The sequence below is a fragment of the Myxocyprinus asiaticus genome, chromosome 24 (genome assembly GCF_019703515.2).
Source record: "Myxocyprinus asiaticus isolate MX2 ecotype Aquarium Trade chromosome 24, UBuf_Myxa_2, whole genome shotgun sequence".
NCBI classification, from domain to species: Eukaryota; Metazoa; Chordata; class Actinopteri; order Cypriniformes; family Catostomidae; genus Myxocyprinus; species Myxocyprinus asiaticus.
The window spans coordinates 33,269,016-33,295,011 of NC_059367.1; the positions used below are offsets into that span (position 1 = coordinate 33,269,016).

Genomic DNA, 25,996 nt, shown 5'->3' on the forward strand with positions numbered 1-25,996 from the left:
ATGACCCCTGTTCAAATGTCTGCATACCCTTAGTTCTTAATACTGTGTACTGCCCCCTTTAGCATCAATGACAGCGTGCAGTCTTTTGTAATAGTTGTCTTTGAGGTCCCAATTTCTTGCAGGTGGTATAGCTGCCCATTCGTCTTGGCAAAATGCCTCCAGGTCATGCAAAGTCTTTGGTCATCTTGCATGAACCGCACGTTTGAGATCTCCCCAGAGTGGCTCGATGATATTAAGGTCAGGAGACTGTGACTGACACTCCAGAACCTTCATCTTTTTCTGCTGTAACCACTGGAGGGTCAACTTGGCCTTGTGCTTAGGGTCATCGTCATGCTGGAAAGTCCAAGAGCGTCCCATGCGCAGCTCTGGTGCAGAAGAATGCAAATTGTCTGCCAGTATTTTCTGATAACATGCTGCATTCATCTTGCCATCAATTTTCACAAGATTCCCCGTGCTCACACGCCCCCAAAACATCAGTGAGCCGCCACCATGCTTCACAGTGGGGATGGTATTCTTTTCACTATAGGTCTTGTTGACCCTTCTCCAAACATAGCTCTTATGTTTGCGACCATAAAGCTCTATTTTGGTCTCGTCACTCCAAATTACAGTGTACCAGTAGCTGTGAGGCGTGTCAAGATGTTGTTGGGCATATTGTAACCGGGCTTTTTTGTGGCATTGGCACAGTAAAGGCTTCTTTCTGGCAACTCGACCGTGCAGCTAATTTTTGTTCAAGTATCATCGTATTGTGCTCCTTGAAACAACCCCACCGTCTTTTTCCAGAGCAGCCTGTATTTCTCCTGAGGTTACCTGTATATTTTTCTTTGTATCCCGAACAATTCTTCTGGCAGTTGTTGCTGAAATCTTTCTTGGTCTACCTGACCTTGGCTTGGTATCAAGAGATCCCTGAATTTTCCACTTCTTAATAAGTGATTGAACAGTACTGACTGGCATTTTCAAGGCTTTGGATATCTTTTTATATCCTTTTCCATCTTTATAAAGTTCCATTACCTTGTTACGCAGGTCTTTTGACAGTTCTTTTCTGCTCCCCGTGGCTCAGTATCTAGCCTGCGCGGTGCATCCACGTGAGAGCTAACAAACTCACTGACTATTTATACACAGACACTAATTGCAATTTTAAAAGCCACAGGTGTGGGAAATTAACCTTTAATTGCCATTTAAACCTGTGTGTGTCACCTTGTGTGTCTGTAACAAGGCCAAACATTCAAGGGTATGTAAACTTTTGATCAGGGCCATTTGGGTGATTTCTGTTATCATTCTGATTTAAAAAGGAGCCAAAAACTATGTGATAATAAATGGCTTCATATGATCACTATCCTTAAATAAAAAACAGTTTTTTTGCATGATAAGTCATATTTTCAAAGTCAATGCCAAAATTTCACAATTTCTGCCAGGGTATGCAAACTTTTGAGCACAACTGTATGTAATTTCTGCGACATTAGTGCCACCGAACGGAATTGCAAAAATAAACAATCTGCCATTGGTCAAACAAAGAGTTAGTCCCACCTCAAATGTGGTAGGGTGGGGTGTAAGTGGGCCACTCTAAACAAACACATGAATTTTTATAGCACCACTATAATCCCCCCTAACTATATCCTAAATTGCCTACTGGTATCATAATAAAGACTACTATGATTACGGTTTTTGATAAAAATTAACCTATGTATAGCTTACTTATACTGTAGTTGTTTCTGCATATGAAACTTGAATAGAAGAAAGTGTTTCAATACTGAAAAAGTTACACACTTCAGTTTTAATATCGAGCAACTTATGTTTCTAACAAAATTTGGCTTTTGTTTTTCTCCGGCAACAAAATTAGTACCAAAAAAAGCCAAACAAATCAAGCTTTGTGTGTCGCCAAACAAACTGAGTTTTTCAAAGAGTAAAATGTCCCAGTACTATTTTACTAAATATTAGCACTCTTGGAACACTGCTGGTCCAATCAAATTAGAGGACTATAGTTCACTGTAAAGCCAAAAGTATACTTCGGTTTTGACGTGAATGCTTAACACCTGCCAACGTGAGCCTGTCAAAGCATACTCCATATGACCGTGCGCGCATTCACAGGTGGTTGGCGCATGCACGCTACAACTGCTATGAGATACTAAACTATTTCTCTTCAAAAGTTTAGACACATAATGATGTCTTTATAGTCCTTCAGACTCGAGTTATACAAGTGCAAGTATCTCCAGACCTCCTCACAGACGCTCTCTTGACATGCACATCCACTGTTGTTGTTTCCATATTCGTCTCATATAGTTTACTGGTGATTATATCTTCTTCTAGCACTTCTTCGTGACAGCAATGAATCAAATGTGAGTGTTGCCACTTTGTGGACCCACTAATTAGTGCAAATAATTCCAGGCGCATGCGCATTCTGCGCTTTTAAAGACGCGGTTAGAAAAACCATGCTGCGCACGTTCAGTGCTCGAGCAATCTGCTGATGATGAAATTTGCATCACGCGTCCTGCACGCGGACGCTCAGCGTTTACGTTTGACTGAAATATACTTTGGGCTTAAAAACAATAGCCTTTGTCACATGATTTACCCATATAGTCAAGAAAACCCCCGATAAGAAAACAATGATCAATTCACAATGAATAATATATGTTCAATTGTTCAATTATCAATTGCACAAATCAGGACCATACATACAAATATTAAAAATATTTGAGAATATCATTTTTGAGAATGCCATACCGCTATATAGTGCTTAGAAGTCAAGCTATGAAGCCATACTTTTGTAAAGACTAAAGAGGCATCTCTGTTACACTAAAAAAATGCCATGGGAATGACTCTGAAAGAACACAACATAAAATAACATACGCACTCAGTTAGGCTAAACTTCGAAACCAGTCCATTTACTTATGTAAAGTATAATACTGTCTATGTTTGAAAAGTGGCAGACAGCTGATAGCATCTTTGCATAGTTGCAGTATCAACTGCCCCTGCACGTCAAACAGCTATTTCAGACCATGGCAATGTGATATACACTTCACACTTTTGTTTTCAAAATTTGTTTTCAGATAGCTGGTCATGCTATTAGCCATCTGTCAGTTACAAACGGACACTGGACTCTCGTTAAATAGCCTCACGCTGTTAGATCTTCCATTACTGATGCAGTTATGACTGCATATCATCACATGCACAAACAAGAACACTGAACAAGGACAAAAGACTGTACTGCTTTCAGATAGAGTTCCAATTTGCCAATGAATAACAAAAAGATTTGGGCCATTGATCTCTTATAAGATAATTGGAAATATGGAATAAAGTCAGATCCCGATTAAGCACAGAAGACAATACTATTGCTCAGAGGTTGCTCTTTCATAGCTCAAGAGGCCTAATACATGTCCTCAGTAGGGCTGTGTATCCACTGACTCCTATGGACATATAAAAAATGGATAGTGATGTGCGATATATTTGATGAAATTTTAGAGGAAGCCCTATGGCCCGTGTTGCCACTGTGTGGAGATCTCCAGAGACGAAACATGAGAGATTACTAAGGTCTTTTTTCAGAAGAAAACAATCTGGGAAGCAGGAGACTTAAAGGGATAGTTCACCCAAAAATTACAATTCTCTCATCATTTACTCATGCCATCCCAGATGTGTATGGCTTTTTTTTTTTAGCTCTGTAGGTCCTTACAATGCAAGTGAATGGTGCAGATCAATATGAATAAATCTTCAAAAGGACTTAAATATTGATTTGTTTCTCACCCACACTTATCATATTGCTTTTCAAGACATGGATGTAACCACTGGAGTCATATGGATTACTTTTAAGCTGACTTTATGTTATTTTTGGAGCTTCAAAGGTCTGGTCACCATTCACTTGCATTGTAAGGACCTACAGAACTGAAATATTCTATAAAAAATTTTTGTTTGTGTTCTGCAGAAGAAAGAAAGTCATACACATCTTGGATGGCATGAGGGTGAGTAAATGATGTGAGTATTTTCATTTTTGGGTTAACTATCCCTTTAAGCAGTCTTCATTTGCTCTCAATTTAATCATAGTGCTATCTAGAAGAAACTATTTGTATTTAAAAGATCTCATTTGTGATTTCTCTTTCCCATGGGTAAAATTGCCACAGTGCAGCTCAAAAAGCACCGGTTGTATCTTCCTTCCTTCCCTTCAATATTTTGTCAGCTCCATACAAATACAGGAAACAACCCATATTAGGGTTGATAAATTCGGAGCAGCACAACACGGAAGGGCAAACTGCATAAAAATCATTCCCAGACACAATCAACACAAACACACCTGATTGAAAAACAGCAAGGTCTTCTAGACTCCTCTAATATGAAAAACATCACATATGAAAGCATTCAGGGGGTTAAATCTGATTGGGCCAGAAACACTGCCTTCAGATACAGTACATATCTGGTCACTCTTTCCAAGCCACTGACTTTGGCGAATTACACCAGTACAGTTTGTGTAATGTAAATAGAGAGAGAGTGAGAGAGAACAGGAGGAGGGAGGAGTGAAGTACTGCCATGTGACTAGGTAGTTGTGACCTCCTGACAGTCCGTCATAACTGCAAAACGACTCCAAAGCCACATAGTTCAGCACTGGGTGAATTCCAAGAGATTTCTGTGATTGTTTGCCAAATTCAGATTTTAAGGAAGTGAAACCTCCTCTTTTTCTCAGGGTGGCTGTTCATGCATGTGGGTTTATGTGCCTATTGCTGTAGTAAATGCGGTAAGTGTACAGTTAAAGTTTCCAGGTTTTATTGATAGGGCAGTTAAGCTTAACATCTGCTGTTCTGTGTTATAAGCCTGTTTGGCTGTTTTCCTACATGTAATTGAGTCTGACAGGGGGTAATGTGCTATTTGTTCAGACTAGTCCTTTCTGGACAGGTGTCAAATGGTTACCTGTTGTTTCATGTTGTAAACAGCAAAACTTTGTCTTTGTGTGGGCTTGAGAGATTTAGAAATCAAATTGACAACCCAAAATGACAATAGTTCCTCAAAATGTCTAAATTGATTATCTTGTCTCCAAAAACCTACTCAGACTTAGTCATACAGAACAGGAAGTTGCCAACAGTGATTCACATTTACCCACACATTGTCCTGTCAGAAAGCTGTGTCAGGAATATATGTTAAGATCACATGCTGTTGTGTTTCCCGTGGTAAACCTGAGGGTCAACGTTTCTGCTGTGGGGTGACTGACCCATGTTCACACTAGCTTTTATTATTTGAATTCTTATTTAGGTGTATTTTAGTGGGCATCACTAATATCGCTCATATCAGGGTTAGGTTAGTTAGGGTTAGGGTTTGGGTTAGGTTAGGTTAGGGTTAGCGATTTGAAAACCAACTTCAGCGTGTAACTTGTCCTGCACATTTTTGCTACAGACATGAATGCTTCAAATACCTTGGCTTGTGGAGGAGAGGTGTAACATTATTTTTCTAAGTCATCAGATTTAAAAATTTTGCAAAACAGGCAAAAAAATACAATAGATTTATGTTGAAGAAGGGAGCATATCTAAAGGCCAGAATATCATACAGACCTGGGAGTGGGCTCTTTTGACTTGGGCCAGCAAGCAACAACCCAGAACACCCACAAATGCCCTGACAACTGCATAGCACCACTCCAGCAACCACTCAGAGCACCTTAGCAACCACATAGCAACAAGCACCACTCATATTTTCTTCAGAAATGGTAAAAATCTTGCAGGGTATCAAAAGTGGTGGGATGTTTGATGAGGATGTGATTGTCGCTGTATGTTTGTCAGTTTGTGTGCATCAATCAAACCTTTGCTCTGCTGGTATCCTGCAGGGAAAGTGAGTCACTAATGGTAGAAGTTGTGGTGTGAGAAACAGGAGATGCATGTCAATGGTAGAAAAACTAGGTGCAAACTGGCTGAATGTTATGTCATAAATGTGCCATGAACATGCCAAAACTTTCACATAATAGGCACAAAAGGCAATCAAAGCATATTCAGCTGAACACAGAGCTCCATTCGACTGGAAATTCTCCATTGCATTTCAAGTGATGCGTTTCAAGTCTTGTTGAAGTTACAAATAGAACACACTGTGGCTATTATTGAGTTTGACAAGAGGTCGGTTTTCTTTCATTTTTCTTAGCTGATTTGAGTTCATCATACTGTGTACATTGTTTATATATTAAACTATGGTCTTTGATGAAGAACCCAAGGTCTTACTGATGGATTTATTTGCCTAGTACTATGCTTTATGAAGTAAAGTTTATAAAGGGTAACTAGAATGGTTCTAATTTTCCAGGAGGCTTTACTTTTGATTGTGTGATAATTCTGGGAAAGCATGGGGCTTGTTTGGACATTAGCTTTTCAGAGAGTCAATATGCTAAGTCAGTGGAAAATGAACAGTGTCATGAATTCCTGAATTGGTTGTGATTTTTATCTTATCCTCTCATTATGGGGGCGTTGCAAACTTAAAATTATTATCTCTCTATTTCTCTCTCTCTCTCTCTCTCTCTCTCTCTTACCAACTCACTTTTAGTGAGGAGGAGACCCAGGGTTCAGATACGCATCCCTTCTCAGACAGTTCCTGCAGTAAATCTCCTTACATACACAGCTCTGACCATTACGGGGACAACAGCTGTGGCCCCCCAGTCCCCCGGGTGCCTTTTGTGGCCCCTCCAAGCCCAGCCAGCCTTGCCTGGGCCCAGCGTACACGTAACCAACCAGCTAGCCTGGCCCTACGTAAACAAGAGGAAGAGGAGAACAAGAGGTGCAAAGCTTTATCGGACAGCTATGAGCTCTCTACAGACCTACAAGACAAGAAGGTAAGGTATACAATAAGTAATAGCCAAATAATTATTGGGCTATATATAAAGAAAAAACTAAATCTAAAATCTAAAACCAGCCTAAGCTGGTTTGCTCGTCTTAGCTGGTTTTAAGATGGTCTAGTTGGTCTTCTAGCCTTGCAAAAGGTGATCTAGCTGATTTCCCATTCTTACTACTAGCATGTGCCCAAAACCCTATTAAAAACCAGCAAACAAATCTGTCTGACCAGGCTGGGAAACCAGCTAAGAGCAACAAGCCAGCTTAGCCTGGTTAAGCATTTGTTTTAGTTTTTTTTTTTTTTTCATAAGTGAAACCAAAATTATATTAATTTGAATCACATTAATTTGAAGCAAATATAACTGATGTAGCTGTCCCTGTGCAGGTGGAGATGCTGGAGAAGAAATATGGTGGTTACTTTGTGAGTAGACGAGCAGCACGTACCATCCAGACAGCGTTCCGTCAATATCGGATGAACAAGAACTTTGAGCGCTTGCGCAGCTCTGCCTCTGAGAGCCGCATGACACGCCGCATCATCCTTTCCAACATGCGACTGCAATACTCGTTTGACGACCGGCAGCCTCAACTGCCCACCCCAACTCACTACAGCCACAGTCCAGGAATGGGTCCTCCACATTCTCCAACCTGCACCACAGAGCCAAGCTCCCCACGGCCAGATTACACCCACCTAGAGGACTCCTTCTCTAAACAAGTAAGTATTCAGTTTGACTGTGTCTGAACTCATAGAGATTAAGGGTCTTTGGTGATTAAGTATGTATTTACCAGCAAACCTAGTCACCAGCATATGTTGTGCTTTGGATGCTAGTGAAGTGGTGTCCACACCAGGTTTCGTAACTAGCTTAACAGCCAAGATTTTGGTGTGCTAGCCTTACAATAAGTCCTAACCAGACACAATGTGATAAAGCGACAAGCAATTAAAGGAATCTCCTCCATGTTAATCTGTTTTTGTCCAAACCAGCTGAAAGTGAAAAGCATCAAGAAATATTAGATTTTGCTTATCCCTTGGTTTAGAGTTCTGCAGCGTTGCGCCGGATAACCCCACCCACTGTGAAATCTCATTGGTCAAAATCTTGCTTCTCATAACAGTAAATTAAAGATCAAATATCTTCTGATTGGCTGTGATTACACTCAGTCTCTCGCTCAACATTATCCCGTTCAGTGTTGACAGAAAAATTGCTTGTCGCTGGAATGTTATCACATCACATCTGGGTAGGACACAGTATTAAATGAATGTTTTGTGTAAATTTTTACTTTTGTATTACAGCAAGTTTGTAATGAGTAGATTTGGACTTTTGGGAAATCTCATAATCTTTCTTATCATGAAAAGATAATGCTATGAAAGACGCATATCCTTTTATTTCTTAAGAATGCAATCTCCATTTTTTTTGTACTCAAGGTGAAGTCCTTGGCTGACTCCATTGATGATGCTCTGACTTGCCGACCACGGCGAGATGATTCCCAGGATGGCATAGGGGATGGAAGTGCTGTTGTGGATGACTTTGGCGAGTGCATCTGGAGCAGCAACAGCCATGCGTCCCTTCGCAGAGGCCTTGGAGACAGGGATCGAGGAGGTACCGGAGGTTTGAGTATGCATGAGGATAGTACAGCCACCTCCTACAGTGATGTCACACTCTACATGGATGACGGATTACCTTCCTCACCGCTTTCCCTAGACCGGGCACCTAGTAGCACGGACACTGAGTTCTGGGGGGGTGTTGGATGTGGGGTAGGCGGTAGGGAAGACAGCCGTGACACGGAAGGGGGAGGGAGCAGCAACAGTCGTCGAAGCACACCGTGCACAGAATGCCGCGATTACCGTTTACGGGGGGGACACTTACCGCTTCTCACAATTGAACCACCTAGCGATAGCTCAGTGGACATGAGTGATCGCTCAGACCGAGGTTCCCTTAGTAGACAACTGGTTTACGAGCAAGACTCAGGGGGAGGGTCACCTCAAGGGACACTGAAACACAACCCCAATGCTCGTTCAACATCCTCGACAGCCGCGCAAGGTCAAACACGTCCAGTTAGCAGATCGCTACCGTCACATATCCCACACCATATGGCTCACCATCACCACCATCATCACCACCACCACCACCAGTACCCTGACACCCCCTCGTCCTCTTCCTCTCCTCAACAGCCGCCGACTACGCCGCTTTCATCCTCCTCCTCAGCACCGCTGCCTCCTGGTGGCCTGGAGCAGCAGTGCTGCTCAGATGGTGATAATGACTCGCTAAACTCCACCACAAACTCTAACGAGACCATTAATTGCAGCTCAGGCTCCTCATCAAGGGACAGCCTAAGGGAGCCTCTGCCCCCTCTAGGAAAACAGACCTACCAGAGAGAAAGCCGGCACAGCTGGGACTCTCCTGCCTTTAACAACGATGTGGTACAGAGAAGGCAGTATCGCATCGGACTGAATCTCTTCAACAAGTAAGAGATAATGAAACTCTGCCTCTTACAGTGGCCACAAAATGAATTTGGAAACTTAAGCCATGTTTAAAAATGTAGGAGTGTGATGACATTAGATAACAAAACATCAAACCAAGTGCCATTTATTTAAAGATGGCACAGTTGCACACTTTTCTGGCAAAACATACCAGAAAAAGTTTTGTAGGTATAAAATGATAAAATAATAGATATACTTTTCCAAATATATAACAAAACATTAGTAGAACATATCTATAATGAAGTTCACCTGTGGTTACTTAGTTAGAGCACATTTACATTTATGCATTTGGCAGACGCTTATATCCAAAGCGACTCACAGTGAATTCAAGGTATAGATTTTATCAGTTTGTGAGTTCCCTGGGAATCAAACCCATGGTCTCGGAGTTACCAGTTGAACTACAGGAACCCACATGTGTGAACAGAAGGTAACTGACTTTATACACTGACTAAAAATGCAAGAATGACTATGAAAAGAAAAGTTCTGAGAAGTTTAGCATCATTTGTTTGCATCCCACTTGTTTTGACATTTTCATATCTATACAATGAAATTCCTACATTTTTAAGTGTGGCCTCTAAATACAATTAATATAATTTTGCTGCCACTGTTTATCCAAAAATCCCATGATTCAACATAATTTGTGAAACCATAAAGTGAATATGATTTTAAAATCAAATAATAGAATTAAGGACACAATATTGTGAATGGGTCTGATTAAGACTTGATTAAAATGTCTCATATTGCAAAGTTTTCAAAGAATTATTCTCTGCCATGTTTTGTATTACGACCACATATCTGCTACACCTCAATTCTACTCTTTGTCCTTGCAACTGCTGTTTTACTGTACTGCAGGAAGCCAGAAAAGGGTATCCAGTACCTGATTGAGAAGGGCTTTGTGTCAGACACACCAGTCGGCATTGCTCGCTTTATCCTGGAGAGAAAAGGCCTGAGTCGACAGATGATTGGAGAGTTTCTTGGCAACAGACAGAAACAGTTCAACAAAGATGTTTTGGAGTGAGTCCACACAATACAGACTTCAGGGGCTAGGATTATTAGTCAAGAGTTTTTTTTTTAAGATAAAAAAAGGTTACATTGAAAATAAACTTCAAAAATGTCATTAGCAATTTAAAATTCTCTCTTGTGCTATGCAGTAATTCATGCAATAATATAGGCATGCACTGTATTTAGACACTTTCTGATATTTTGTCATTGGCATAATTTGTCAAATAGCTAAAAATCTCCTATACACTACATAGATAAAAAAGAAAAAATATTAAATGCAGACCCTTGAAATGCATCCACAGACACATGTAGACCCCAAGACACAATTTTCCATGCATTATTGGCACAAATGGGACATTTTTATTGTCAAAGTGGGACACCAATTTTTTTTACTACAACAATATTCAACTGTAAATGTCATTTATAAAATACATAATGACAATCAAACTTTTTTTTATCTTGGCTGGATGCTGGCTTTAACATAATATATTGTTTTTAGACATGTCACATGATTCCAGACTTATTTTTTACTCAGCTGTGTTGTGGATGAAATGGACTTTTCCGGAATGGATCTCGATGACGCTCTGAGGAAGTTTCAGGCTCAGATAAAAGTGCAAGGAGAGGCCCAGAAAGTGGAAAGACTTATTGAGGCCTTCAGGTATGGAAGGGTGAATGTGTGTGTTATTAAATAAAAAAAAGTATTTGGTCAAACTTATAAAGTGTGAATGTCACTGCATTAAATAACAAAATATAAAATCTGGAAACAATGATGCCATACCTTTTTTCAGAACTAACTAATTTTATTATATGTATAAGGTTCACACAGATGTCCTAGCTTTTTTAAGCGAGACTTATGTGTCCAAATTGTTTTATATCTTGTCTAAGTCATCATCACTTTTCTCTCTCTTTATATTTAACACATTTCTCTCTCTTTATCTCATAGTCAAAGGTACTGTGTTTGTAATCCAGCACTGGTGAGACAGTTCCAGAACCCAGACACAATCTTCATCTTGGCTTTTGCGATCATCCTCCTCAACACAGACATGTACAGCCCCAACATCAAAGCAGAAAGGAAGATGAAGCTGGACGATTTCATCAAGAACCTGCGAGGTGATTTTCAAATCTCTTTCTCTTGTCTCTGTATTCACACACTGGCAAGTTTGGTTGGCCAGTCACTCTTTGTAAGTGTACGGCCACAAACATAAACCATTAATCCACTTTATTCTCTTTATCTCTCTCTCAGGGGTGGATAATGGTCAGGACATCCCACGTGACCTACTGGTTGGAATCTACCAGCGCATTCAGAAGTGGGAACTGAGGACCAATGATGACCATGTTTCTCAAGTCCAAGCGGTGGAGAGAGTCATTGTGGGCAAGAAACCTGTGAGTACTATTGGGATGTTTTTTCAAATTTGTAAACACTCATTACATCAGTGACGTGCACAGACCTTAGCAGGGACGGGTTTTTTTGTGTGTTTTTTTTTTTTTTTTTGGAATGAGTAATAATTATAAATACTTAACTCATTTCTTTGCTTTTTAAGTATTTAACCATTTTGTGTGTGTGTGTGTGTGTGTGTGTGTGTATATATTTATATATATATATAATACATAATTTTTTTTCCATTTTTCCTTTATCACAAATAATAGCCTATTCTATTATATTTCTCACAAAAAGCACCATGGTATTACGCGGTGAGAAAATGCGAGCACGAGGCTTTCGACTGTATTTCGCGAATGCTACAGGGTTCACGAATAACGTATAACATGCGAGTAAGGGAGGCCGGTGGAGTTTCTGGTTCCCCCCTATGGTATGATGATGCCCCCTTACAGAGACTGCGTAATATGCATATAGGGAGCCCCATTACGTTGAAAGCTAATGGTATTTTTCTGATTAGTCTAATGGCTTATAAATTTCAACAAACTAAACTGTCTTTGGCTGAATCAGACAGCTCAGTTTACGTCAGTCTTCTATAAAAGACAAACTGAATGTCTATCACTGAAAGTGACTGCTTCCATTCTAACTAATAAATCTGTCTACACTGCAAGTGTGCGATGTTGGAAATGCGGTAGCAATCAAGTATTATTTTTTTTATGAACTTACAACATATGGAGTGGACTTTTTATCTGACCTGTTAGTCGTCTGAGGTAACAGCACCTGTGGGAGTGGATGCCACTCGAAAACTTGTTCAAAATGAAAGTGAGAAAATGAATCTTTTCTCGGATGGCCCTTCCACAAGACTGTTAGCGAATTGTACATTCATACAGAAATGCCATGTTTCCTTCAGAGTACCCACTTCAAGGGTTCTGCACTTCGGAGTGAGTATAGGGCACTTGTTCAAAATGAAAGTGAGAAAATGAATCTTTTCTCGGATGGCCCTTCCACAAGACTGTTAGCGAATTGTACATTCATACAGAAATGCCATGTTTCCTTCAGAGTACCCACTTCAAGGTTTCTGCACTTCGGAGTGAGTATAGGGCACAGGGCGGATCACTTGCAATTGGAATCTGCCCCCAATCTGCTGTAGCACGCGCTCTTAAAGGCACCTCCGCTTAATTTTTTTTAATATGCCCGCGATTTACAAAGAAATCTCATAATAACACATAATTTCTGTTATTGTGAGATTATGATGAGATTTTTGTGCCCCTGCTGCCCCAATTCAGTGCACGTCACAGGATTACATTGTATTTCATCCCTAGTGAGAAAAATCTGATTTTTTTACTTTGTAGGTTTGAAATCATTCTTTTTCACCTGTCTGATGAACTATTTGTAATGCAATTCCAAGTTCAATGTAAATGTCCACTCTCTGTGTGTAGGTTTTGTCTCTGCCCCACCGCAGGCTGGTGTGCTGCTGTCAGCTCTATGAAGTCCCAGACCCCAACCGTCCTCAGAGGTCTGGAGTCCACCAGAGAGAGGTCTTCCTCTTCAACGATCTGATTGTGGTAAAGCTGTCAATCATATTACCAACACCTCTTCATAAAAGATGTTCTGTAAAGTTTATAGAATCAAAATACCTGCATAAAAATGCATCATGGTTCATTTACTTTGTTATCACATTGTCAGGTTACCAAGATCTTCCAGAAGAAGAAGACCTCTGTCACATACAGTTTCAGGCAGTCCTTCCCTCTGGTGGAGATGCAGGTTCACATGTTCCAGAACTCTTGTAAGACTTGATTCATTTCGTTCATTTTTGTCTTTCTCATTAAAAACAAATATATGAACCAATAAGGGTTCATTTGAAACTACCTAGCCATAACTTGAAAATTTTCAATAAGTTGTAAATTATAATAACCCATTATTATCTCTTTCCCTCCCTTTCTCTCTCCCCCAGACTACCCTCATGGTGTCAGACTAACGTCAGCGGGCCCAGGAGGCGAGCGTAAAGTTTTGATTGTGTTCTCAGCTCCCAGTCAACAGGACCGTACACGGATTGTCAGTGATCTGAGGGAGAGCATTGCAGAGGTGCAGGAAATGGAAAAATACAGAGTGGAGTGTGAGTACAGTTAGAGCACCCCCTGCTGCTATCATTAATCAACTACAGTTTCTTCGTTCTGGCACACTACCTGTGATTTACAACATTTTGTAGGTTTACAATGACCCTACCTGGTAAATATGATTATGCATAGTAAACACACTGTAAATATCGTACATTATAAACACCTTGCCAAGACCTTGATATATCGAGTATCTAATGTAGGCCCATGGTAGAGATGGGTCATGAAAGATGTCAACAACCAACTAGTTGATTAGTGCAGTCGTCGTTTTAGATTTATTCCCTTAGTTTCCCTAGTTTTAGCACTGTGCTGTAATTAGCATGCTGTGCTTTTAGTTGGTTTCTCTTTCTGTTTTGTTGTACTGATTAGCCCATCCCACAGTGAAATCTCATTGGTCCAAAATCCTGCTCCACATAGCAGTATATTTAAAGGAATAGTTCACTCAAAAATGAAAATTATCTTATCATTTACTCACCCTCATGCCATCCCAGATGTGTATGACTTTCTTTCTTCTGCTGAACACAAACAGATATTTTTAGAAGAATACTTTAGCTCTGTAGGTCCATACAATGCAAGTGAATGGTGGTCAGAACTTTGAAGCTACAAAAAGCACATAAAGTCAGCATAAAAGTAATCCATACTACTCCAGTGGTTTAATCCATGTCTTCTGAAGCAATATTATAAGTGTGGATAAGAAACAAATCAATATTTAAGTCCTTTTTTAAACACAAATTCTCCTCCCTGCCCAGTAGGTGGCGATATGCACAAATAATGTGAATTGCCAAGCACAAGACAAAAGAAGTGGCCATTTAAAATAATAAAAAAAAGGACTTAAATATGGATCTGTTTCTCACCCACACCTATCATATCGCTTCAGAATACATGGGTTAAACCACTGGAGTCGTATGGATTATTTTTATGCTGCCTTTATATGCTTTTTGGAGCTTCAAAGTAAAAACATTTGTTCTGCAGAACAAAGAAAGTCAAACACACCTGGGATGGCATGATGGTGAATAAATAATGAGAAATTTTTTGGGTGAACTATCTCTTTAACATCAGATGAGTTCTATTGGTTAAAAGTGATTTTACAGCATTTTCAATTTCAGTCAGGACTGAAAAATACTTGATGCTGAGAACTTGACATGTTGCTCCTACTTTGGACATGTTATTCCACACACTTTCCAATTAAAGCTGTGCTCCCCACTATTGTTTCTCCTGCAGCTGAGCTGGAGAAGCAAAAGGGTGTGATTAGGCCCAGTCTGCTCACCAACAGCATCATGGGTGGAGGAGTGGGTGGGGTCAAGAATGAAGTGGTCAATGGCACTATGGGTAGAACAAGTCTGGATGACAACTATTCCCCAGGAGAGGGCCTCAAACGCACTGCTCTCAGCTCCTCACTGAGGGACCTGTCTGAATCAGGTGAGACACACACATACAGTACACCACATGTATGTAACATACAGTTAATCTGTATACAGACTGTATTTAGACATATGCTACATATATAGATATTTGAACACTGCATAAGTGCTGCACTTCTCAAATTTGAGGCCACAACCATGGTTTGTAGTTTGGAGTCATAATATAGCTGTTTGCTGTGATTGGCAACCAAAATTAATTTGGCTAATTACACAAATTTAAAAACCATTCTACATGTGAGGCAAGTAAAGGGTATTAAAGGGATAGTTGACCCAAAAATGAAAATTTTGTCAAAATGTACTTACCCTTATGATGTTCCCAGCTCAGTGGAACAAAAAATGATATGTTAGGATGAATGTCCAGGCTGCTCTTTTCCATAAAACAAAAAGTTCTGAACAATCGAAAGGCGAAGTATGGACCAATTTTATACTTCTTTTATCATTTTTTTTTATTTATTTATTTATTTTATTTGGAATGCCCAATTCCCAATGCGCTTTTAAGTCCTCGTGGTCGTGTAGTGATTTGCCTCAGTCCGGGTGGAGGAGGACGAACCCCAGTTGCCTCCGTGTCTGAGACCGCCAACCTGCGCATCTTAAAAAGTTGCTGCTCGTGTTTGAGAAGCTGAAAAAACAGTGAGACATGGCGCAATGGTCAAAGACTTCCATCTAGTGCATGTTTACATAGAAAAACAATTTTGAAACACTGCAAAAAAAATTCTGTTTGAACTGCCCAGTTTGAACTGTACTTAGATCAGTGTAGCTAGTCTTTAGCCTTTACCTCGTCAGTGCTGCTGTTTAGTTGTTTGAGATGTTAGATTTACTCCATAGCATCTTAAACTAGATAATTCGGAGTAAAATTAAAATGGGTTGCAATAGTTTTGTGGTAAGCACCGAGATATCGAGGGAAGCCCAGAGGATGAGCACGCTTCAGAAATACAGTAGGATAGAGCAAAGCGCATCAAGCCTGGTTTTCGTCTGGAGAAGTATGCAACTGCGGTGCGCATCAATGCCTCTGGCCATAGAGAGCTGCTACAGCTTCATGTGAGTGGTTTTGTGATGGCTCGCACAACACTTGGCTTGAATTGTGTGTTTCAGATTAGGAAGCATATTCAGATGGCAGATGAATATCAAAACTTCTCAAGCCCCGAATGTTTTGACATAGCGACACGCCTGGAACTGCCCCTAACTTCTCCTTTTGTGTTCCATGAAAGATAAAAATATATTGGATTAAAACGACATGAAAGAATGAAACAGAATTGTCATTATTGGGTGAACTATTCCTGCGACTATCTGTGTCTTTGTTGCGAGTAATCACTTCACATTTAAGGACACCAACAAGGAAATGTTAAAATTTACCTACTTTAATTCACGCTTGCTCACACAAACACACTGCCGTTGTGATTGACATGTCCTAACTGGGTAACAGGGAAACGTGGCCGCAGAAACAGCGTTGGTTCCCTTGACAGTACAATGGAAGTAAGTCTGAGTGAAGCAGAGGTCTGTATCTTTAGCTTTAGTCCCCAAACCCAAATCCACCGCATGTCTGCCTGGAATCCCCACAAAACACGGTGCCATCCTGCATGTGTCCTCTCCATAGACCCAGAGCCATATGTGTGCATTTTTTGTTTGGTCTGTGGAATGTTAATGTGCTTATGCAAGTGATGAAACAAAAGCATGTGAAAAGAAATTAGATTTGCAATCATCCAGGATATTGTAGATTGAATATCTTGTAGAATTTGTTCTGTCATCTGAATCTGGACACATCCCACAAACCCAGAATAAATTATATGAGAATTTATTATTCTGTAGAGCACCTATAGAGCATGTGGATTCAAGTCATTATTTTAGTGCACTGTAGTTTCTTTATTTTTATTTTTGTGGTGTATTGTGTAGTTTTGAATGTGGTTGGTGCAAATGTCTGGCTTATAAAACAATATGCACGGACGACTACTCATTTTTGTTATTGTACTGTTATCAGTTCTGTAAAGTCCCACTTGTGTACTCATTAAATGAATAGTTAAATGGAAATTACTCAAGTACACTACCAGTCAAAACCTTCTCATTCTTTATTTTATACAATTTCCCCAAATTTTGAAAAATAGTAAGACTTCAATATAACACCGTGTCCTAACCAGACGTGATGCCTCGACATGTGATAAAATTGATCCTTTCCATTTTAATTAGAGTTTTTGTCCTAACCAGCCATGATACATGACGAGCGACAGTGACAAGTCTTTCTATTTTTGAAATGGTTTCTATTTCTTCAATGTCGTGCCGGCCAGCGCAGTCACCATCTAAAATTCTAAAATTATTCTTATTGCAGTATATTAAAGTCTGCATTTCACTAGCCGGTTCACAACAACTTGATTTTGGCCGAGATTGTCACACACACATGCACACACACACACACGCACACACACACACACACACGCACACACATACCGGTTCAGATTCAAAATGGCAGAGAGGAGACATCCCAGCTCATTCCAACTTTCTCTCCACTTCCCTGTTACGTGGAGATCGGCAAAATAACAACAGGAGTACCGCGTGAACATAAACAATTGTAACAGACTGAAAAAGGATGCGATTCATAAAGTAACTTTACCCTGTGTATGTGTGTGATTGTGTATTTATCCCCTCAGGGTTTGCCGTACAAAGCGAATGCCCATACAGAGCTTCAGTGAGAAAAATATTTGCATTCAATAGACACACTGATCATCTGTGATTGCTCTGATTTCTACATTTTATTGTCAATTATCCTCAATTTAGTGTATGAATATCACGGTGTCACGTCGCTTCTGGTGTGGTCAGGCAGATAGCTTGTAGCTGGACTCGTATCACGTCACATCCGGTTAGGATGAGGTGTAAACGCCCACTGTTATGAATGGCTAACATCGTGCAGCCCTTCCAATACAGCCATGTTTGAAACGCAATCTGAAGAAAATTAACAAACTCCACAAGACCACAACATTTATAAAGCTAAATTTTAGGATTAACATATAGCCCACATCCAACAAATTTAATCTGAATATATTAAACTGTTCACTCAAATAGCACCATAAACTATCAAACAGTCATGACATATAAAATATTCATGAATGAAATTGTTTACCTATGGTTTTGCTGGTCCATTAGTGTTTAAACTGCCCCATCTTTCAATTAACAGTTCCTTTGCAAATCTTGAATCTTATTGTGACTGGTTCACAAGCAATCCACGCTGATATGAGTCAAAAACACATACAGTCTACGCTGATATGAGCCAAAAACACATATAATCCATGCTGAAATCTTGTGAGTACGCAAACGTAACACAATCCATGGTGATGTTGGGTGCTTCAACCGGCTTCAATAAGCCAAAGCAGAGACACTGGTCTTCACATCTCACATCTTCTGTGTTTGTTTACACACAGGACCGCATGTGTTTCTCTCAGTCAGTGGCAGCTGCAGAATGAGACGCGTTTTTAAAAGTTGTGCTTGTACCGATCTTAAAACATGGCACACGTCGCTGGAAATGCATCAAAACGATCATAACAATACATGTTTTACTTTTAGAAAATTTGCAAATATTGCACTGTTGGGGGTATACCACAGCTTGTCCTTGGGGCAGTTCCCTCAAAGGTACAACCACTGTACCCTTTACATGTCAATTGGAACGTATTTGTGCCTTATCTGACCCTAAAGGGTACGTATTAGTACCTTAAGATGTAAAGTGGGTTCAGTGAGTGTACCTGTGAGGGTGCTGTCCTTTTGACAAGCTGTTGTACCCCGATCATTTTTGCAATTTTTTTCTGATAGTTTTGTCTAAAAAAATAATTTTAAGGATTTAAGTTTAAGCGTTTAAATCAAAAGGTTTTTAAGATCATAAGTCCATACTTTTGACTGATAGTGTACAGTAAATGTGGAATAGTGGAATCCCAATTGCAACTACCTAAGAACATTGGTATTAGTAGACATTATTTAGAATAATGGTTGATATTAATTGATGATATTGGGTGTCCCATACTGAATATTAGGGATACACATTATAAAGTTGGGCCCATGTATTTGTGTAATTGTGAAAGTACTAAATGAACATGCTGAAACCATGTTGTTTCATTACCCTAATCAACTCACCCCTGTTTCTCCTCCCTGCCCAACAAAACCTCTATTCTCTCTGTATCCTTTTGCTATGTTTTCTCTTTCCTCTCTTCAAATTTATCTCTGATCAACACCCAAACTCTCTTCATTTTTTTTTCTGGTCTTGCCCACTTTGTACACTCCATCCTTTCTCTCAAACATTCTTCTTTTTGGTTCTCCTCTTCTCCTCTCTTGTCTCCTTTCCCCCCACTCTCTTTGTCTTAGGGTTCCATCATTAGCAGTCCGCGGCCTCACCAGCGTTACCCAGTAGCCACTGTGCTCCCGGGATGCTATGGAACAGAAGACTACCGGCCTCACCGCCCCATCCTGAGCCCCGGAGTGGGGGTGGGGGGTGGGCCGGGGCAGCAACAAACACCTGCTGTGACTGGCGCTGGGCCAGTCTCCAGCAGCACCGAGAGAGGAATGAGTGGAATGGGGACTGGGACCAACAACAACGCAGGCTCCTTCCTGGGCTCCCTGTTTGGAGGCAAAAGAGCCAAGGCCCCAGGGCCTATCATCCCCCCGGGGCCACCATACCCCGCCCCTGTGGCCCCACCGACCACTGGAGGACCTCCGCCTCCTTCCCCTTCCTCCCTATGTCCGGGGGAGGGAGGGGGACCTTCCAAGATCCAAGCCCTGCACGCCCAGTACTGCCACACTACCAGCAACAGTGTCAGTGGGCAGCCTCCACCCCCATACTACCACCACCATCGCTACCACACGCAGACTGTACCGGCATCTGGCCAGGTGCACCATACGCTTCAGCGGGTTACCTTGCCTCGTCGGCCACCCCCCAACCCCTCCGTGCACTCCCCATACCAGCCGATCTCCCAGCATACTTTGCAGGGTCGCTACGGGAGTATGGGCAACATGGGCTCCGGCCCCCCTCCCCCCCTTTCTCCTCACTCCCCACTCTCCCCTCACCCACAGTTTGCGCTGTTCCACACACAGCCCACACACTCGGCCAGAGGGGGCGCCATCAACAAGCCCCCTCTCACACTGTCACACTCGCACCCACACACACACTCCCACACCCACCCCGTGCACATACACACGCCGCACCCAGGGTCCCACCCCGTGCACCAACCTCACTTCGTCTTCGCCAGCCCTCCTCCTCCGCCTTTCCCTGCTCCCACTCAGCCGCCTCCAGTCTCCGCGTCCGCCACTGCCCACCACGGGCCGCCGGCCGCCCAGTATCTGCCCCAGTATCCACCGCTGTCCTCCATCCCCCCTCCCCCCCTCCACTCCCCTTTACCCCCCCCTTCCTCCCCCCTTACCCCTCTTACACCTCTCTCCCCTCTCCCCCCCCAGCACCAAGGCCCTCCTACCCAACCCGGGTGTCAGCAAGGACCCTCGCCGGCTCAGACTGGAGCCGGACCTGGGGGGACGGGCACGGTCGAACGCGTCAAATCCAAATCTACCAACCGGATCAGCACGGTAGTGTGAGCCAGGGGAAGTCACGAAGCTGGGGGTCGCTGAGGGGTCCTATAGTGGTTGGAGGAGGGACTGCTGCGAGGGTGGAGGAGGCGGGCAGCAGCAGGGCTAAAGGCGATAACAACACTAGCGGCAAAAAGAAACGCAGCCTGCTAAGACTCTGTTACTTTCACTTGCGTTTCCCTCAAGTGTAAAAAAGGGCACTGAAGGGACTTAATGAGAAGAAACTGCGCAAACACACATATGAGCATGTAGTATAACATGTGATGACAACAAAGTACACAGATAGTTTGATACACATGAAGGCTCTCAGGTAGATATAGTGCTGAGTTGTTGTAGATGTCATTGTCATTTGATAATGTAACCAAACAATAACTTTCTAACATGCTTCTCCTTAAACAAATCACACATTCAGACAAAATTTAGGATTACAAACATGTGTATACTCAAACATAAATAATCTCCACAGCCTTGATTCAATTGCTTGTAGCCATATTGTTAGGGGAAATAGCACATTCATTATTGCAGGTATTCACAGGCATTAATGAACTAGTTTTAATACCTTTCTTGAAATGAGAACCTGTCCAGAAAATGTAAAGACCAGAGAGCATACTAATGACTCTATTCTCCATTTATTCTACTGGGCATATACAACAAAGCACAGTACATATTTAATTATTTATTACACTCCAGTATAACTGTCCAATAGAAACGTGTTACGCATTAGTCGATAGCAGTTCAAAGATGCAATAATCTTTTCACTAAATTGTTGTCCAACTTTTTCTAGCTGATTAATATTAAATGCTCCATTTTCTTTTTTTTTTTTCACATCTATAACATTGACATGAATGCATTCATAGGGATAAACTTACAAAGCAAATATTTAACACCCAGTCCGATTGTTCAAATTTCTGAAGTATGTTAATATTGGTCTTTTCCACTTCAACACCAGACATCTGTAAAAAAAAAAAAAAAAAAAAGGAAGAGGAAAGGCTTGTATGTGGATGTGCCATGTTTGTAATCAAACTAGTTCATTTAAAATTATTGTCCATCTGAATCAAAATTATTCACCTGTGTATGCAATGTCCATAATTCCATTATTTCTCAAACTTGAAACACCACTTTTAGTTAAATACTTTCAAAAAAGGATACATTCATGCAGAAATGGAAAAACAATAAGCTAACTTCATAATTTCTCTTTAAAAATTATCTTTATAAAGAGCTTGTTTTAGAAATATTTATTTTTCTTTAATGTTGAACCTAAAGTAATAATTGTGTGCAAAAACTAGACAAAAAATCAAAACAGTTTATTAGAGTAATTTTAGTGTACATTACATTTTACAAACAGTTTAGCTTGACACTGAATTTGTTTATGAAGAAACTAGAAGGGCTTGAATTAATTTAAATGATCTTGAATCAATTTCAAGTAAAAAAACATCCATCCAGCTACTAAATGGAGCCAATTGGCAACCTTAATAGTCATCAATGTCTAAATTGTTAATCCTTTTTGTAATATATATATATATATATATATATATATATATATATATATATATATATATATATATATATATATATATTGTTTCCTCTAAATTTGTCAACATTATTTGAAATGTCTGTATTAATTTATGCAGTGCAAATCAATTCCACTGGGTCGTTGCATTAATACTGCCAATCATATACTTTACAAAGTGTTTTTTGATTATATTTTATGATGTTATATGAATGTTTGCTACTAACATTTTAATGAATATAACTTATTCTGTTATGTTATGAAATTACAGATGTTATAAATTTGACAAAATATGATAGATTGTAAATAGAAAATGCTTTCTCATGCTCTGACATTCAACAGTGGAGTGTCAAGGACATGTTTTATTGTTATAAATGATTTTTATGGACAAACGCACTTGTCTTTACAAGTGTCCTTGAGACTTTGTATGGGTATTATTTAACTTGTACCAGTCATGACGCTTTTGATTCCGTTTTTTGTGTGCAGCAGATTTTCAATTTGGGCTGAAAGATGGCCTATTTTGATGTGTTGAACATAATGCCATTCTTTAGTTTGCCAGAACCTTCCTCTTCTTTCTCAGTCTTGATAATAAAGGAGAGGAGGAGGATGGAGGAATTAATATATAATTCATGTATTAGTACAAGGATTTCAGTTTACCTGAATGAGAAATCAAGGTTCTAGCCTTAAGCAAGGCCTTAGTGTAAGTAGTGCTTGAAGTTTCTGTTTGTGTGGATGCACACCGTAATACCGTGATCTCAAGTGCTGTTATATATTTTTGGGACTGGGCTTAATGCAGATGCTCAGTATTATACAGTATGTCTTGTTGTGATGCTCAAATGTGGAGTGTAAGATATGTATGCCCTTTTCCTACCCTATTACAACATCATGCATCTATTAGTTCATAATCTTGCCAAAAAACAAAAGGGTCCATTTGAAGATTAGCTTCTACATATATAGTAATTATGTATATGCTTGCATTAAACACAGCATTTCACAGTACAGAATAATAGCAGGGGATGGTAAGTGGAAATGGGGCTCCAGCTACAGATATTGTTATATATTCATACCCAAATACCAATGTATGTTTAAAATTAAAAAAAGTTTAGAAATCCATACATTACTAATTGCATTCACTTTATTTTCTAACTTATTTCCAGAATTGTTTTCTTTAACTGTCTGTCCTCCCTATGTGAATTATATTGCATGGGTATGTCCGTAGGCTTCTTACTGAGCTCTGTATAAACAAACTGTACATAGACTGTCACTGTATGATTTGATATTGACAATAGAATGGGAAAAAATATAAAAAAGGTGTGTGTGTGTGTGTGTGTGTGTGTGTGTGCGCACGTGTGTGTATGTGTGTGTGTGTGTGCGGGTGTGTGTGTGTGTGTGTGTGTGTGTGTGCGTGTGTGTGTGTGTTTGGGGAGGTGGCATTAAGTGTAGATGATTATTTATTTTGATGGAAGAACAAGAAAATTGATTTAATCTGTAAACTAGTGTATGTTAAAGCAGATGGATGTGTAATATTGGAGAAAAAAGGTATATGAAGTCATCTTATCTGAATACAGATATTATATGAAATTCAGAGAGATGTGAATATTTATTGCCTATTATTATGAATAAAAATATATAAAGTGTCTTGGCAATTGAAAACAAAGTCAGTGGTGTGTTTGCATTTTTCTTCAGACATTTTGATTAAGGTTTTTTATTTTATTTTTTATTTTTTGCAAAAACATTCATACATAATAACTGTTACTTTACGGGTTATATAACATTTTTAAAACAAAATTTTAATTAAAAACTTTTTTCCATCTTAAAAATACATCCAAATTATTATTATTTTTTTTGTTTATAAACAAACATTTACATATTTAACCCTTAAATGAATGGGTGTTTGCCAAACACTATTACAGACTCAGGTCTTTAGAGATTCGGCACGTATATCTATCACAAATGGATCTACAAAATGCCAAGACTTTAAATAAAATTTTCAAAAACATTTTAAACACAATTAGAAAATAATAGAATAAAATATATTCTGATATATTTTAATGTTTTATTTTATATACAGAATATATTTATTTGTATATAAGTTTGCATACCCTGGCAGAAATTGAGAAATTTTGGCATTGATTTTGAAAATATGACTGATCATGCAAAAAAACTGTCTTTTATTTAAGGATAGTGATCATATGAAGCCATTTATCATCACATAGTTGTTGGCACCTTTTTAAATCATAATGATAACAGAAATCACCCAAATGGCCCTGATCAAAAGTTTACATACCCTTGAATGTTTGGCCTTGTTACAGACACACAAGGTGACACACACAGGTTTAAATGGCAATTAAAGGTTAATTTCCCACACCTGTGGCTTTTAAAATTGCAATTAGTTTCTGAGTATAAATAGTCAATGAGTTTGTTAGCTCTCATGTGGATGCACTGAGCAGGCTAGATACTGAGCCATGGGGAGCAGAAAATAACTGTCAAAAGACATGCGTAACAAGGTAATGGAACTTTATAAAGATGGAAAAGGATATAAAAAGATATCCAAAGCCTTGAAAATGCCAGTCAGTACTGTTCAATCATTTATTAAGAAGTGGAAAATTCGGGGATCTCTTGATAACAAGCCAAGGTCAGGTAGCCCAAGAAAGATTTCAGCCACAACTGCCAGAATAATTGTTCGGGATACAAAGAAAAACCCACAGGTAACCTCAGGAGAAATATAGGCTGCTCTGGAAAAAGACGGTGTGGTTGTTTCAAGGAGCACAATACAACGATACTTGAACAAAAATGAGCTGCATGGTCGAGTTGCCAGAAAGAAGCCTTTACTGCGCCAGTGCCACAAAAAAGCCCCGTTACAATATGCCCGACAACACCTTGACACGCCTCCCAGCTTCTGGCACACTGTAATTTGGAGTGACGAGACCAAAATAGAGCTTTATGGTCACAACCATAAGCGCTATGTTTGGAGAGGGGTCAACAAGGCCTATAGTGAAAAGAATACCATCCCCACTGTGAAGCATGGTGGTGGCTCACTGATGTTTTGGGGGTGTGTGAGCTCTAAAGTGACGGGGAATCTTGTGAAAATTTATGGCAAGATGAATGCAGTATGTTATCAGAAAATACTGGCAGACAATTTGCATTCTTCTGCATGAAAGCTGTGCATGGGACGCTCTTGGACTTTCCAGCACGACAATGACCCTAAGCACAAGGCCAAGTTGACCCTCCAGCGGTTACAGCAGAAAAAGTTGAAGGTTCTGGAGAGGCCATCACAGTCTCCTGACCTTAATATCATCGAGCCACTCTGGGGAGATCTCAAACGTGCGGTTCATGCAAGACGACCAAAGACTTTGCATGACCTGGAGGCATTATGTCAAGACGAATGGGCAGCTATACCACCTGCTAGAATTTGGGGCCTCATAGACAACTATTACAAAAGACTGCACGCTGTCATTGATGCTAAAGGGGGCAACACACAGTATAAAGAACTAAGGGTATGCAGACTTTTGAGCAGGGGTCATTTCATTTTTTTCTTTGTTGCCATGTTTTGTTTTATGATTGTGCCATTCTGTTATAACCTACAGTTGAATATGAATCCCATAAGAAATGAAAGAAATGTGTTTTGCCTGCTCACTCATGTTTTCTTTAAAAATGGTACATATATTACCAATTCTCCAAGGGTATGCAAAATTTTGAGCACAACTGTATATACACCAGTGATCCAAAACATTATGACCACCTGCCTAATATGATATTGGTCCTCCAC

At 40.0% G+C, this 25,996-nt stretch overlaps 1 protein-coding gene across 4 annotated transcripts in view; it reads left to right on the plus strand.

The window, feature by feature from the left end:
* LOC127414631 (IQ motif and SEC7 domain-containing protein 1-like) overlaps positions 1-23,875 on the plus strand; it is a 120,802-nt gene extending 96,927 nt beyond the window's left edge. Inside the window, exons 3-15 of one of the 4 annotated variants that reach the window (XM_051652807.1) lie at positions 6,496-6,781; positions 7,165-7,491; positions 8,197-9,236; positions 10,105-10,266; positions 10,790-10,912; positions 11,198-11,364; positions 11,498-11,637; positions 13,069-13,194; positions 13,316-13,415; positions 13,584-13,745; positions 14,968-15,165; positions 16,591-16,661; positions 19,520-23,875. In XM_051652807.1, the coding sequence (XP_051508767.1) occupies positions 6,496-6,781; positions 7,165-7,491; positions 8,197-9,236; positions 10,105-10,266; positions 10,790-10,912; positions 11,198-11,364; positions 11,498-11,637; positions 13,069-13,194; positions 13,316-13,415; positions 13,584-13,745; positions 14,968-15,165; positions 16,591-16,661; positions 19,520-20,908 (4,291 nt within the window). In that variant the 3' untranslated portion in view covers positions 20,909-23,875. Of the gene's footprint in view, positions 1-6,495; positions 6,782-7,164; positions 7,492-8,196; positions 9,237-10,104; positions 10,267-10,789; positions 10,913-11,197; positions 11,365-11,497; positions 11,638-13,068; positions 13,195-13,315; positions 13,416-13,583; positions 13,746-14,967; positions 15,166-16,590; positions 16,662-19,505 lie in introns of all 4 variants that reach the window. The other 3 variants (XM_051652808.1, XM_051652809.1, XM_051652810.1) reach the window with 3 other exon arrangements.
* Positions 23,876-25,996: the final 2,121 nt, after the last annotated feature.